We start from the raw sequence: 14,082 nt of genomic DNA on the forward strand, positions 1-14,082 counted from the left end.
CTCTCTCTCTCTCTCTCTCTCTCTCTCTCTCTCTCTCTCTCTCTCTCAGAAACACACACACTCGCCGGGCAGTGGTGACGCATGCCTTTAATCCCAGCACTTGGGAGGCAGAGGCAGGCGGATTTCTGAGTTCGAGGCCAGCCTGGTCTACAGAGTGAGTTCCAGGACAGCCAGGGCTATACAGAGAAACCCTGTCTTGAAAAACCAAAAAAAAAAGAAAAAAAGAAAAGAAACACACACACAGAGACACAGACACACACACACACACACACACACACACACCACACCACACCAGGGCTGAATGTGCATATATGGAATGGGGGTTAAAGTTCATAAAATGCTAGACTGTGTACGGCCAGCCATGTCAAGGAGGATGGCACTCTTACCAGATAATGATGCTAACTCAGATTCAGAATCAACAAGGAGGGGGGAAATAAAAACAGTGTATGTACAGCAGAAAAATTTAGAGAAATTCAGAGTTGATTTTGGTAGCCATGGCTACCAGTTTTCCCCTTCCTTTCCGACAATAAGATAAGCTGATGCACGGGGACACAAGTAAAACACTGTGCTCCCCAGTCTCCATTACAAACAGAAATGTGTAGCTATTGACCAAGCTCCGCCTGTGTGATGTCAATACAAGTCACGCATGTGCCTCTCTTCTCCCCTTCCTCCCATGCATCCCCACAGATGATGATATGATCTATAAAGAGTTGTGATAAAGGAACTTCCTAAAGCAGAAGAAAACTATCACAGGTATCCATGCAATGGTGATTCGGAAAAGCGATCTCACTCGCCAGTAAGATTTAGTTAAAGTATTTTTTTTTTTAAATATAGTAGAAACATTTTTACCCTTCCCATCAAAACCTCTTGAGCCAGATGCTACAACCATGACACAAATGTTCCCAGCATTGGCTCTGTTCTTTCCTCACAGTACCGCTGATCCACATAAGATCATACCCATGACCTGAAGCTGCCGTTCGGTTCTGAACTTTCAGATGTGACCAAGTACCTCATAATAAAGCAAGTTCTCAGTTAGGGGGAAGTGGAAAGTCATTTGGCGATATGGGGAAGAAAGAGAGACTTATCAACTCCAGAGATATTTTCCTAACCCTACCAGCCTGCAGCTCCCAAAACGATTCTCATGCAATCTTCCAAATAACAACTATTAGCCTAGACATGCCCATGACAAGCTTAATTTTTAGGTCAATAGGATGTGAAAGAAAAGCTCGAAGGCAATCACAGTAGCTTTATGTTACGTGCCCAGTAGCATAACTTTAAATAAAAGGATTGCCTGTCCACATACAACATACATCCCTTATGACTAGCCAAAGGTAGACACACATAGGCACACACTTGCATGATTTCTGTGCTGAGAGTCTCTGTAGCTCAGTGGTACAGCATTTGCGTAGCATTGGCAAACCCCCCAATGCTGTAAAGAGAGAAGGCGGGTAGGGAGATCGGTGTTTCTGAAGCGCACCTAAGGTCACTCAATCAGAACTTGGATAAAGAGGAAAAAAAAAAAAACCACAGAACTGAGAACTGGCATTTTGGACACCAAAATCACTGTTAATACACATACAAGTTTAAGAATAGTACATATGAACCATAGGGAGCTGAGGAGTAGCTCAGTGGTAGGCCTGTAAGACGAAACAACACAGAAAAAAAAAACTACATTGAATTTGTAACATGAAAGAAAATATTTATAGCTTGCAAAGCCAGAATTAACAATCTAGTTGATCAAAATGTTTCCCCTAAAAATATTTCACTATAGCTGGTCCACTATGGCAGGGTATGGTGGCATACCTTTAGTCCCACACTCAGGAGGAGCAGGCAGGTGGATCTCTAAGTTTGAGGCCACCGGGTCTACACAGCTAGTTCCAGGATAGTCAGGGCTCCACAGAGAAACACTGTCTCCAAGAATCAAGAAAAAGAAAAACTTGACTGTACACAAATGAGAGAGATGAGGTTTGTTTTCAGTGGTCCCAAGGTAAAAAGCAAAGTACTAAGGTTCCAAAGTGTGAAGAAAGAGTCAAAGGTCTGGTCAGGCACTTAGAAGTTAAAGAGGATTTGTTTGCTTCTGTGGCCACTGCTGGCCTGGAACTTGCTATGTACAACAGGATGGCATTGGACTCACAGAAACCAGCCTACCTTTGCCTTTCTAGTGCTAAGATTAATGTCATACACCAAGCCTGCTAAAGGGGATTGTCAACATTAATACTTGAATCAAAGATGCCAACTCGGGGGGAGGGGAATGGTGGCACATATCTTTAATTCCAGCACTTGGGAGGTAGAGAGGCAGTAGATCTCTGAGTTTGAGGCCAACCTGGTCTACATAAGTTCCAGGCCAACTAAGGTTGCATAGTAAGAGCCTATTTCAAACAAACAAGAAATGAACTAGAGGCCAGAAAAAATGGCTGAGTTAAAGCATAGTTACACTTACAAAGGACTAGGATTAGATTCCCAGCACCCACATGCTGTCTCACAACCATCAGTTACCTCCCCAGCACCCACATGCTGGCTCACAACCATCAGTTACCTCCAGCTCCAGGAGATCCAGTGCCTTCTGTCAACACCAGATGTGCATCTGGTGTACATAAATACATGCAAGTAAAACACTTATACACACAAAATAAATAAATATAAAAGATACATAACATATAAATAAAAGTAACTTGGGGTCGGGGAGAAGTTGTGACTGGGTTTCTCTGTGGTGCTCTGACTGTCCTGGAACTCAAATCTGTAGATTAGGCTGGCCTCAAACTCACAGAGATCTGCCTGCCTCGGTCTCCTGAGTGCTAGGATTAAAGACATGTGCCATTACTGCTGGGCTATGAAATTTTGTTTTTAAAGATGTCAACAGTTTTCTCTAATAATGCATTTTCTACTGTATGAGAACAAATAATGATAGAATAACTTTATAGCATAAACCAAATACTCAAAAGTATTCTTTGACACAAGGCTACAACACAGTTCCAAAACTGATATTCCCGTTGGCATTTAATATGTCAAAACCTACCAGCAACATGTTTGCAAGTTCAGCAGGTTTAAACTGCAATTAACGTGAAAGGCTAGTCAGAGCCAAAGGACAATTAAATACCGCTGTAGTATAGGATCATGTACCAACTGCCCTCTTACAAGTAGCATAGAGATGTCATCTGTACACAAGTTGGCCTTGGAAATGTATCATCCACTTAAGAACTGGGAGATCTTAGAATGTGTGTCCTCCACAGAACTGTCTCTGCCAAGAGCCAAATTCCCACTTCTTTATGGGAAAAGAATTAAAAGGAGAAGCTGTTCCCAAGTCAGGACCCAACAAGAAAGACGGGGAGATTACGTGGAAACAAAGCCAAGGATACACAATTGTGGAGGCTAGTCACTCGTGTGACCTCGGCACTGACAATTCCCAACCTTTCTTCCTTCTGTCTCCTCTGCTCTCCTAGGCTGCTATCCCTCACAGGCCAGAAGCTCCCTGGAGCCCAGCACCCACTTTCAAGAGCACCCCACCACAAGCTGCATAAAGAGGTCCCTCTGGTCCTTGCCCTCTACCCACAGAGTCCCGCTGCATCTCCAACCTGAGGGGCGTGCACGGTCGCCTCGGGGCTCGCCGCTGTCTGATTTCCTAGGCCGGTATCCATAGACGCCCCTCTCCGTCTGGTAACTGCGCCGGAGAAGCAGAACGGCCCGGCGGAAAGCTCTTCCTGCAGCTGCCACAGTGGCCGATGCCATGTCCAATCTGGGGTCGAAGACGCCGTGGAAGAATGGAAAAAAAGAGCTGCAACCAAGCCGAGGGCGAGGGTCGGGTGCGGGAGAAGAGGGAGACCCTGAACGCACCACGTGAGTCTGAGGACCCGCCCAGGACAACGCCTCCAGGCCTGATTGGTCGAGAGGCCGGCCTCTCAGAGCCAATCAAAAGCTGGAATCTATGGCGTAGCCACGCCTCGTATTCAGGCTGGTTGGTTTGGGGGCGATCCCGGGACCAAAGGCCTCCTGGATTTGGACCCTATGCTAGGCTGACGACCCGAAAAATACTAGTTACCAAAGTAGAACTATATGTATATCCTAAAGTCTCCCACCTTAATATTCACCCTCTGCTGGAAGCGCCAGAGTACAGTCATGTGGTTTTCACTACAGAAAAAAGGGATGCAGAAAGAATGAATTTGGGGGAAAGAAGAAAACTCAATTTCATCATTTTTTTAAGTTAGCCAGCAAATTGATGGGTTTCATCACTACATTGCATTTTCATTCATACTTTGTTCTCTATGGTCCTCCTTCCTTACTCCCCGTCCCTCCCCTTTGACTCCTTTCTACTCTCCTGTAGTTGTACCACCCCTGACCTCCACCCCAGACAGGATTTCTCTTCAGCTCTGGCTGTCCTGGGATTCGCTCTGTAGATCAGGATGGCCTTGAACTCAGAGGTCTGCCTGCCTCTCTGCCTCCTGAGTGCTGTGATCATTGGCATGGGCCACCACCACCTGACTAAGGTCTTATTTTGGTGCTATGACATAAGGATGCTTCTCTATCAACTAACATATAGAATTAGGTAGGTACAGTAGCCAAACAAGACATCCACTAGGCAGCATCAGGCTATAAGTTCTAATGCCATCTTTACTATTAAATGGCCATATAGTTACTTAGACCTTAAATTTATTAGCATATATGATTTGTGAAGACGGATGGAGTTCATCTTTCTATTTTCACACATGTATATATACTTTGGTCGTACTCCTCACCCCATTCAACCTCCTCTTGTCCCTGCCCCAGCTAGCTCTTCCTTCCTCCCAAATGTGACTGCTTCCACTTTCATGGTTCTTATAACGCTCTGTGTCTGTGGGAGTTCTGCCTGCATGTGTGTCTGTGCACCATATGCAAACAACGCCTGTGCAACCACAAAGAGGGCATTAGCACCTCAGGAACTGGAGTAACACACGGTTGTTGCCACCATGTGGGCACTGGGAATCAAAGCCAGATCCTCCGGAGGGGCAGCCAGTGATCTTAGCTGCTGAGCTATCTCTCCAGCCCTTTTAAGCTTTTATAAATATAGATATAGATTATATGTAGGTATAGATATATATAGATATAGATAATATATTATTCAATGTATTATATATATAATCTACATATAAAAAACATAAAGTGTTTTTCTTTCTGAGCCTGGTTTACTTTGCTTAACTTGATGTGGTGGTCTGAATAAGAATGGACCCCAGAGGTCTGGAGAGATGGCTCAGCAGTTAAGAGCACTGACTGCTCTTCTAGAGGTCCTTAGTTCAATTCCCAGCAACCACATGGTGGCTCACAACAATCTGTAATGGGATCTGATGCCTAATTCTGGTGTGTCTGAAGACAGCAACAGTGTACTCACATAAAATAAATAAATCAATCTTAAAAAAACAAAGAAAGAATGATCCCCATAGGCTCATATATTTGAATGCTTGGTCACTAGGGAGTGGCCCTACTTGACAGGGATTAGAAGATGTGACCTTGTTGGAGGAAGTATGTCCCTGGGGGTGGGCTTTAGTTCAAGCCAGGCTGAATGTCTCTCTCCTCCTTCTGCCTCCAAATACAGATGTAGAACTCTCAACTTCCATGTCTGCCTGTATCACACCATGCTCCCTACCATGATGACAATGGACTAAACCTCAGAAACTGTAAGCCAGCCCCAATTAAATGCTTTCCTTTATAAGAGCTGCAATGGTCATGATGTCTCTTCACAGCAATGAAACATTGACTAAGACAAATGATGGTTTCTATTTTTCTTCAAATGACTTGATTTCATTGTTTATGTCTGAATACTTTGTGTGTGTGTGTGTGTGTGTGTGTGTGTGTATGTGTGCATTCGTGTGAGTGTGTATGGGTGTGTACATTCGTGTATGTATGTGTGCATTTGTGTGTGTGTATATATGGATATGTACATTCGTGTGTGTGTGTATGTATGTATGTGTGTGTGTTAATGTCTTCATTCATTCATCAGTTCATAGGCTGATTACATAGCCTGGCTGTTGTGCAGGCTGTCACAGTGAACACAGGTACGCAGGTATCTCTGTGCTATATGGTGACTTGGATATTTAAAGGTTTATACCTAGGAATGGTCTAAGTGGATTTTGCAATAGTCTAGGGTTTGCTTTGGGGTTTTTTGCTTGCCTGTTTGTTTGTTTGTTTGTTTGTTTGTTTAAGAATTCTTAATTACTGTTCTATTGCTGTGAAGAGACACCATGATCAAGGCAATACATAAACGAAAGCATTTAATTTGGGGCTTGCTGTAAATTTCCGAGGTTAGCCAGTGACGGCATGGCAGCAGGCGGGCTGACAAGATACTAGAGCGGTAGCTGAGAGCTAATTTCCTGAGCCACAAGCATGAGGCTGAAAGAGAAACTGTACTTGACATGGACTTTTGAAACTTCAAACCCCACCCTGTGACATATCTCCTTTAACAATGCCAAACTTCCTTAACCTTCTAACACAGCCCACCCGCTGCGGACCAAACATTCAAATACATAAGCCTGTTCAAATATATGAGGCCATTCTCATTCGGACCATCACAAACCTTCCTACTCCTGAACTCATTTCCATGGTGACTATAATAATTTACATTCCCTCTACCACTGTATAAAGAGCCCTGTCTTTTCCCTCCTAGCCAATGTTTAGCATTTTCTTTTTCTTCTTCTTTTTTGTTCTTAGCTTTTTGAAACAGGGTCTTACTCCACAGCTCAAGCAGGCCACCTTACCCAGTCCTGAGATTACAGGTGTGCACTACCATACCTGCTTTTTTGTTATCTTCCATTTCCTTGATGATAATAGGCTAGCTATTCTGACCCAAAGATCTTGAGCATTTTTAAATGTATTTATTAGCCATCTATACTTCTTTTGATATGTTTAATTTATATGCAATTTGTTGGTTGGATAATTTATTTTTGTGAATTTTTTTAGCTGTCTATATATCCTATATCTGATGAATATATAACAGTCCACTCTGTGGGCTGTCTATTACGGCTGGCAACTGTTTCCTATGTTGTTCAGAACTTTTTAAATCTGATACAATCACATTTGTTAATCTTTGTCCCTGAGCCTAAGGAACATTTAAAAAATTTACAAATAGAGAATAAGCAGTGCGACCCAGGACACTTAGTATCTTCACTGTGTCCAGGGCAATATCCAACTGCTTTCCCTGCTGGGTTTAAAGCAAATAGGTACCTGGGCTTGGTAATGCGCAGCTGTAATCCCAGCACTCAGGAGACTGAGGCAGGAGGATGGCAAAATTGAGGTCCACCTGGGCTACATGGTAAAAGTTTGTCTCCAAATAGCAACCAAAACAAAAGTAAAAAACAAAGCAGGCAGGCATGTTCCAGATCATTCAGTGTCTGGAGGAGGGCCACTTGAAGCTCTTTGGCAAGTGGTAAACAGTCTCTTTAAATAGAAGTACTGGGAAAACAGGGACCCCTGCCTATGAGCTACAAGAGATGCCTCCAAGGTTTTATCTCTGGCCACCAGCTGGTTCCATTCTGGTGGAGTCTACAAGAGACAATTGTGTCAAGGGTGACGGAGTGCTGCTTCCGCTACGAGTAAGTTAAAGTCAGGATGCCAAGGCCACATAAAAGTGTATGCACTCACCTCAGAAATACATCATCCCTACAAAATACATGGATATAAACGTATGGGTATTAAATATTGAAATAAGGATTACTATTGTTTTGCTTATCTATTAACCCACAATTTAGAGCCTTGAAACAACAAAGATAAATTACCTCAGAGTTTTCATAAGGCAGTACATCAGTTTACCTCAGGGTGTCTGGCTCAAGATTCCTCGGGGAGACACAGCAGTGGAGTGAAATTTCCATTCATCTGAAGGTTCAACTGGAAGAGGATCAATTTCCACAGTCATTCACACAGACACTGGTAGGACTGAGTTCTTGTGGTTGCCGGACAGAAGTCTCCCTCAGTTCCTTGCCACATGAGCCTCTTCAAAATGCATTCTTACTTTTCAGCATTTAAAAAATATATGTGTGTTTGGTGTAGTGGCACACACCTTTAGTTCTAGTACTTGGGAAGCAGAGGCAAGCAGACCTCTGGGTTTGGGACCAACCTAGTCTACAGGGCCAGTTCCAGGATAGCCAGGGCTACACAGAGAAACCCTGTCTCATAAAATCAAATTTGTGTGTCCAGCTTTTTAAAAATTATTTGTATATTTGTCTGTATGCACGTGCAAGGGCAGGTGACCATGGAGCCCAAAATAGGGCAAAGGATCCAGTCAAGCTGGAGTTACTGGTGGTTAGCATTGCCATTGTGGGTTCTGGGAATCTAATTCAGGTCTTGTGGAAGAGCACGAAGTACTCTTAACAGCTGGGCCATCTCTCCAGCCCTCCAGCCTTTTGTTTTGAAGCCACACTCTGTATATTAGTCCTAATATCCCATCGACATTGTGGCATCACAGAGACATAACCACAAATTCCAGCCTACATTCAAGATGAAGGGACTGCACAAGAGTGTGTATGCCAGTGGTAGAGATGGGTCTGTTGAGAGTCATCTCAGAGGCAACCATCCCCGCATGCCATTTTTGTGAAGTGTGTGAATGGTGGGTGCGCTGTGCTTCGTATGTTGCTCTCTCTCCACTCTCTTGCCTTGCTCCTATTCCTGTCACTTCTGGTATGACTCTTGTAACTCCTGGTTGTCTGGGTCTAGGCTCACTCCAAAACTCCATCTGTTGTAGTTAAGACTTCCAAGTCTGGCTCTCAGTTGTGTTCTGTAAACTCATTAACCAACACAACCGAACATCACTGTCTTGGTCAGTGTTCTGTTGCTGTGAAGAAACACCATGACCACAGCCAACTCTTATAAAGGAAAGCATTTAATTGGGGCTGGCTTAGAGTTTCATAAGGCCTATTCCATTGTCATCATAGAGGGGACCATTGTGGCATGCAGACAGACATGGTGCTAGAGAAGTAGCTGAAAGTTCTCCATCTGGATTTTTTCAGACAGCAGGAAGAGAGAGGCACTGGGCCTAACCTGAGCTTTTCAAAACCCCTAAGTCCACCTCCAGTGATGTATTTCCTGCAACAAGAACACACCTACTCCAGCCAGGCTTCACCTATCCCAGCAATATATATATGCGCCTATGGGGGCCATTTCTATTCAAATCACCAAATCACATTCAAAACCGTGTGACTTCCTATTGCACAGAGAAGCAAAGTTTAACCCTCTCTTCCTTTCCCCTTCAACAATCCTACATTTTAGCTAGTGTTTTTTTGCTGTAAAGAGACACCATGACCTCGGCAACTCTTACAAAGGGCTGAGTTACAGCTTCAGAGGTTTAGTCCATCGTCATCATGGTGGGAAGCATGGCAACTTGCAGGCAGATGTGGGGCTGAGGAATGGAGAAGTGTACCTCTTGATCCATAGGCAGCCGAAGGACACTGTGTCACTGGACATAACTCGAGCATAAGAGACCTCAAATCCTACTCTGACAGTGACACACTTTCTTCAACAAGACCATACATACTCCAAGAAGGCCATACCTCCAATAATGCCACTCTCTATATGGTCTTAGGATTCAGGCACATAAGTCTGTGGGAGCCATACCTATTTAATCCCCCATCCCCACCCCACACCAGGTCTACATCTCTTATCTCCCCAAACATAATGAGTTTAATTGTGTACCTGTATCTATCTCATGTTTTATAAAAAGCTTTCTCATTGTACTTTCCATCACTCGGTGATTTATATCTCCCACTAAACCGAGATCACACAGCAGAAATAAAATTTGAAGTTATTAAAAATCAACCCATTATATTTTCATCCAACGTGAACTGGCAGACATTATTTATTTAATTTATCCAGTGCCTACCATACGCCAATCCATGCTAAGAGTTTCAGGATGCAGAAGGATAAGAGCCACAAAGGACCATGGTGTTAGGAGCTTTCAGTCCAGGGATAGATAGTTAAATAATGAATTGTTATTGTAACAGTGCCATTCGGGACAAATGCAGGATGAAACCAGATGAATGAGAGGATCTTACCTGGCGTGGGAGATGATGGGCACTCAAACCTTTAAAATAAAGTAGGCGCTAGGCAAGCAAAACCTGTAAAGATGGGGGCTTTTCCTCCCGTCCACAGGCTTCCAGAATAACGACTCTGAGACTCAATTTATATTTACAAATACTTTGACCATAAGCTTTGGCTGTTTCCTGACTAGCTTATATATTAATCATCCTGTTATTCTATCCTAAGTTCTACCACATGGAGGGTCACCTCTGTCCAGCCCCCATGCTTCTATTCTCCTCCATGTTCATGTACGTGTATGTACAGAGGCTGCATGCCAATCTCTGCCAGTATTTCTCAAGAACCACTGTTTGTGTTTACACAGGGTCTCTCATTAGCCTGGGTTCACTCATGTGGCTAGACCATTTGATCACTGGGCTTCAGAGAGCATCTCTGCCTCTGAGCACCCATGCTGTCTCTGCCTTTCCAGCACTTGGATTATAAGCAAGTGCTACAGTGCCATGCATTTCCACATCAGTCATGCGAGATCGGCCACCAGTCCTCAAGCTTGCGCTTTGCTGGCTGAACCAGTTCTTTAATCCCTAAATTTTACCTGCTTCTTCATCTTGGGTCTGCCATTTTCTAGCCAGGACCTTGGGCAGATTCCTAATTTCCTTACACTTTACATTACACATCAGCAGAATGTGCGTAGTAACAGAATCTACCACAAAAGCTTAATAATTAATGCACGTAAAAACAGAGTTCTGTAGCTGGAGGTGTGGGTCAGTGGAAGAATACTTGCCTGCCACGAATGTAGCCTGGGGTCTGATCCTGAGGAACACAGAGGGTGGGGCAGGGAGTGGAAAAATACCGATTTGTAGAAAGTAAATTCTAAATGTTAACTGTTATTATTATATTGAGTGGTTTTAAAACAGAAAACAGATGTACAGTAATTGGCCCATAATAAGTATGCAAAGGTAGTGATTGTTATTAGCTTATTATTATTGATATTGACCTTTTAATGTGAAAACATGAATACAAAGTAACATCTATATTTAGGCTAGTCTTTTATTAAACAGGAAACAATGGATTGGCTCTTCCTAAAGCCTTCATGGGGAAATAGATTATTGTGTCTGCAGTGTGGCTGTCTTAGTCAGGGTTTCTATTCCTGCACAAAACATAACCAAGAAGCAAGTTGGGGAGGAAAGGGTTTATTCAGCTTATACTTCCACATTGCTGTTCATCACCAAAGTCAGTCAGGACTGGAACTCAAGCAGGTCAGGAAGCAGGAGCTGATGCAGAGGCCATGGAGGATGTTACTTACTGGTTTGCTTCCCCTGGCTTGCTCAGCTGGCTTTCTTATATAACCAAGGACTACCAGCCCAGGGATGGCACCACCCTCAATGGGCCCTCCCTCCTTGATCACTAATTGAGAAAATGCCTTACAGCTGGATCTCATGGAGGCATTTCCTCAAAGGAGGCTCCTTTCTCTGTGATAATTCCAGCTTGTGTCAAGTTGACACAAAACAAGCCAGTATGGGTAACTTCCAGAAGAAACACATGCTAGAAATGATAACTCTATCTTTATCTCCAGCAACTGACACAGAGAGTGAGATATTCTCTTGGAAAGAACTTTTCCTCTAGTGATATTTCTCAATACAATATCACCAAGTTATGAACACAACCACTTTGCACTGGTATTTTAAAATACTTAGAAGCAGTGGTGGTAACATGTTGCTAGAATCAAATTAAAACAATACAGTTTAAAATTCTAACTTAATTCTGAAGGGTTAATAGAATTTTCACTTCTAGCAGACTAACAGTAAGAAGAGCCAGGAGAGCAGCTCGGCTAGTTCTAGGGCTTTGTGCTCCAAGAACAAGAACTTGGCTAACCACAGAGTAGATGATGTAAATGATACAGTTGAATAAGATTGAGCCTTGAGAAAAAAAAACTATACTTCCCCAAGGTTGTTCTTTAAACCCTGTCATATGCTGAGTAATGGGCTGGCACTTTCTCTATGATTGTTCCCTGAACCTGGCACTTTCCACAGTTACCCCTCCCCACTCCCCCTGGTTTGTGGTTTTCTCCTTTAAATACCCTACATTCCCCTCGCTAGAGGTCGAGCCCCTCTGCCCCTGTGTGGGTTAATCTCTGCTCCCATATGGAAGATCAGAAGTTCATGCACCATGCCCAGCTAAGATGACGATTGTTGTAAAACTCTCATTTATGAGACACTTCGTAAAGAGAAAATTCTTTTCAAGACTTCGAAGAATGTTTAGCTCTCAGAAGGCTGCCTGCTGGAGATGGTATTGGCAAGCTGGTAATGAGCAGGCTGTGAAGAAATTCACAAAGACAGAAAAAAAGGCAGAAGCAGAGTCTATTAATATATTGAAACCAAACACGTTTGTGCACACCTTTAATCCCAGCACTTGGTGGGCAGAGACAGGCTGATCCCTAAGTTCAAGACTAGCTTGGTCTATAGAGTGAGTTCCAGGACAGCCAGGACTACAGTAGAGAAACTGTCTGCACAGAGGCATTCCATGATTGGGAATTTCTCCACAGGCAGCGAAACAGTAACGGGTATGGGCCACTAGGGGGTCAAACTTCTGATTATCTGTGCATACTCCTCTTTATTGTATGTGTATGGGTGTGTATTGCCTGCATGCATGTGCCTGTGCAGCCACATTGGATCCTCTGGAACTCAGCTACCATGTGGATGCTGGGAATCAAACCAAGGTCTTCTACAAGAGCAGCCAGTGAGAGTTCTCAACCTCTGAGCCATCTCTCCAGCCCCTGTCAATCTCATTAAAGAGTGAATTCTCTACAGGATACCCTAAGACAGACTGCAGCCAGGACTTGTTAATGTTACCTTTGCTAGATCCTGGCCAGAGGCAGCAGGTACTGTTATCCCAAGCTTGCCCTGAGGCACAACAACCTTTTTCATGGGCCAGAATGGCTCACTGTAGCTGTCTTGGAATGGGTCCATAAAATCAACTCACTGTATTAAGTGATGAAAGATTCCAGCTTTCTAGCTGATGTGGTAGTCCATGCCTGCAGTTCCAGGGAAGGACCATCTTTGGGTACATAGTAAGTTTGAGGCCAACCAGGGCTACACGAGACTCTCTCCTCTGGCACACAAGGATACACGGAACAGTAAGATGAAGTGGGGGTGAGTGAGAGATTCACTTTACTCAGTCTGTTCTGTACATATGTTAGCATTAGGCCAGGCCTTACCACATATCACTTTGTCACTTTTGCCAAAATGTCCTACATATACACACAAGAAAAGGTAAACAGGGAGGGATCAGTATTCAATTGTGTTGAAAATTTTAGCTCTGAATTGTGTGGGGACTATTTCATCACAGATACCCCACACCAGGGACTTAGCAATTCCACTAGTGCTGGGTAGTGGTGCACTAGTGCACACTTTTAATCCCAGCACTCAAGAAGCAGAGGCAGGTGGATGTCTGAGTTTGAAGCCAGTCTGGTTTACAGTGAGTGAGCTTCAGGACAGCCAAGGCCACATAAAAAATTGTCTTAAAAAACAAAGAACAAGCAAACAAAACAAAAACAAAGAAAGAAAAGGAAGAAAGAGAGAGAAAGAAAAGAAAAGGGAATACAGCTAGAAAGAAAATTGGTTTTCTTACCTTACCCCTTTGCTTCCCCAGAGGGTACCATGACTGGTTATTCTGTGCACATTTACAAACCTCGGCCATTACTGGCTACCAAGCTGAGAAGTCTTCCTTCCCATCCTGCCTTTACATTTCAACCTTCATCTTGAAGTTCATTCTCTTGGCATAGATTCCTAGTGTTTGGGGTAAAGGGAGTCAGGTTCACTGGTTTGTAAGCAGTTTTAAGATAAAGTAGGGAAAGTTACAATACTATTATTCAAACTGCAAAGCATTTGGGTTGAGTTTATTGTTTGCAAAATGACTTGGCAATAGACAGCACTCATCAGACACACACTATCTGCTGGTGCTAAGTGGATTTATTTAGATCTCCACAGTTTACTGCTTACAATACCCCAGGAAAAAGTACTATTAGAATCTGTCTGTCTGTCTGTCTGTCTCCAGGAAAAAGCACTATCAGAATCAGAACACCTCTCTCTCTCT

General features: G+C 43.5%; 1 protein-coding gene across 1 annotated transcript in view; it reads right to left on the reverse strand.

The window, feature by feature from the left end:
• Dhtkd1 (dehydrogenase E1 and transketolase domain containing 1) overlaps positions 1–3,845 on the reverse strand; it is a 48,562-nt gene extending 44,717 nt beyond the window's left edge. Inside the window, exon 1 of the mRNA XM_028764929.1 lies at positions 3,573–3,845. Within this exon, the coding sequence (XP_028620762.1) occupies positions 3,573–3,726 (154 nt within the window). The 5' untranslated portion in view covers positions 3,727–3,845. The remainder of the gene's footprint in view (positions 1–3,572) is intronic.
• Positions 3,846–14,082: the final 10,237 nt, after the last annotated feature.

The sequence above is a fragment of the Grammomys surdaster genome, unplaced genomic scaffold (genome assembly GCF_004785775.1).
Source record: "Grammomys surdaster isolate TR1022 unplaced genomic scaffold, NIH_TR_1.0 146, whole genome shotgun sequence".
Classification (NCBI taxonomy): domain Eukaryota; kingdom Metazoa; phylum Chordata; class Mammalia; order Rodentia; family Muridae; genus Grammomys; species Grammomys surdaster.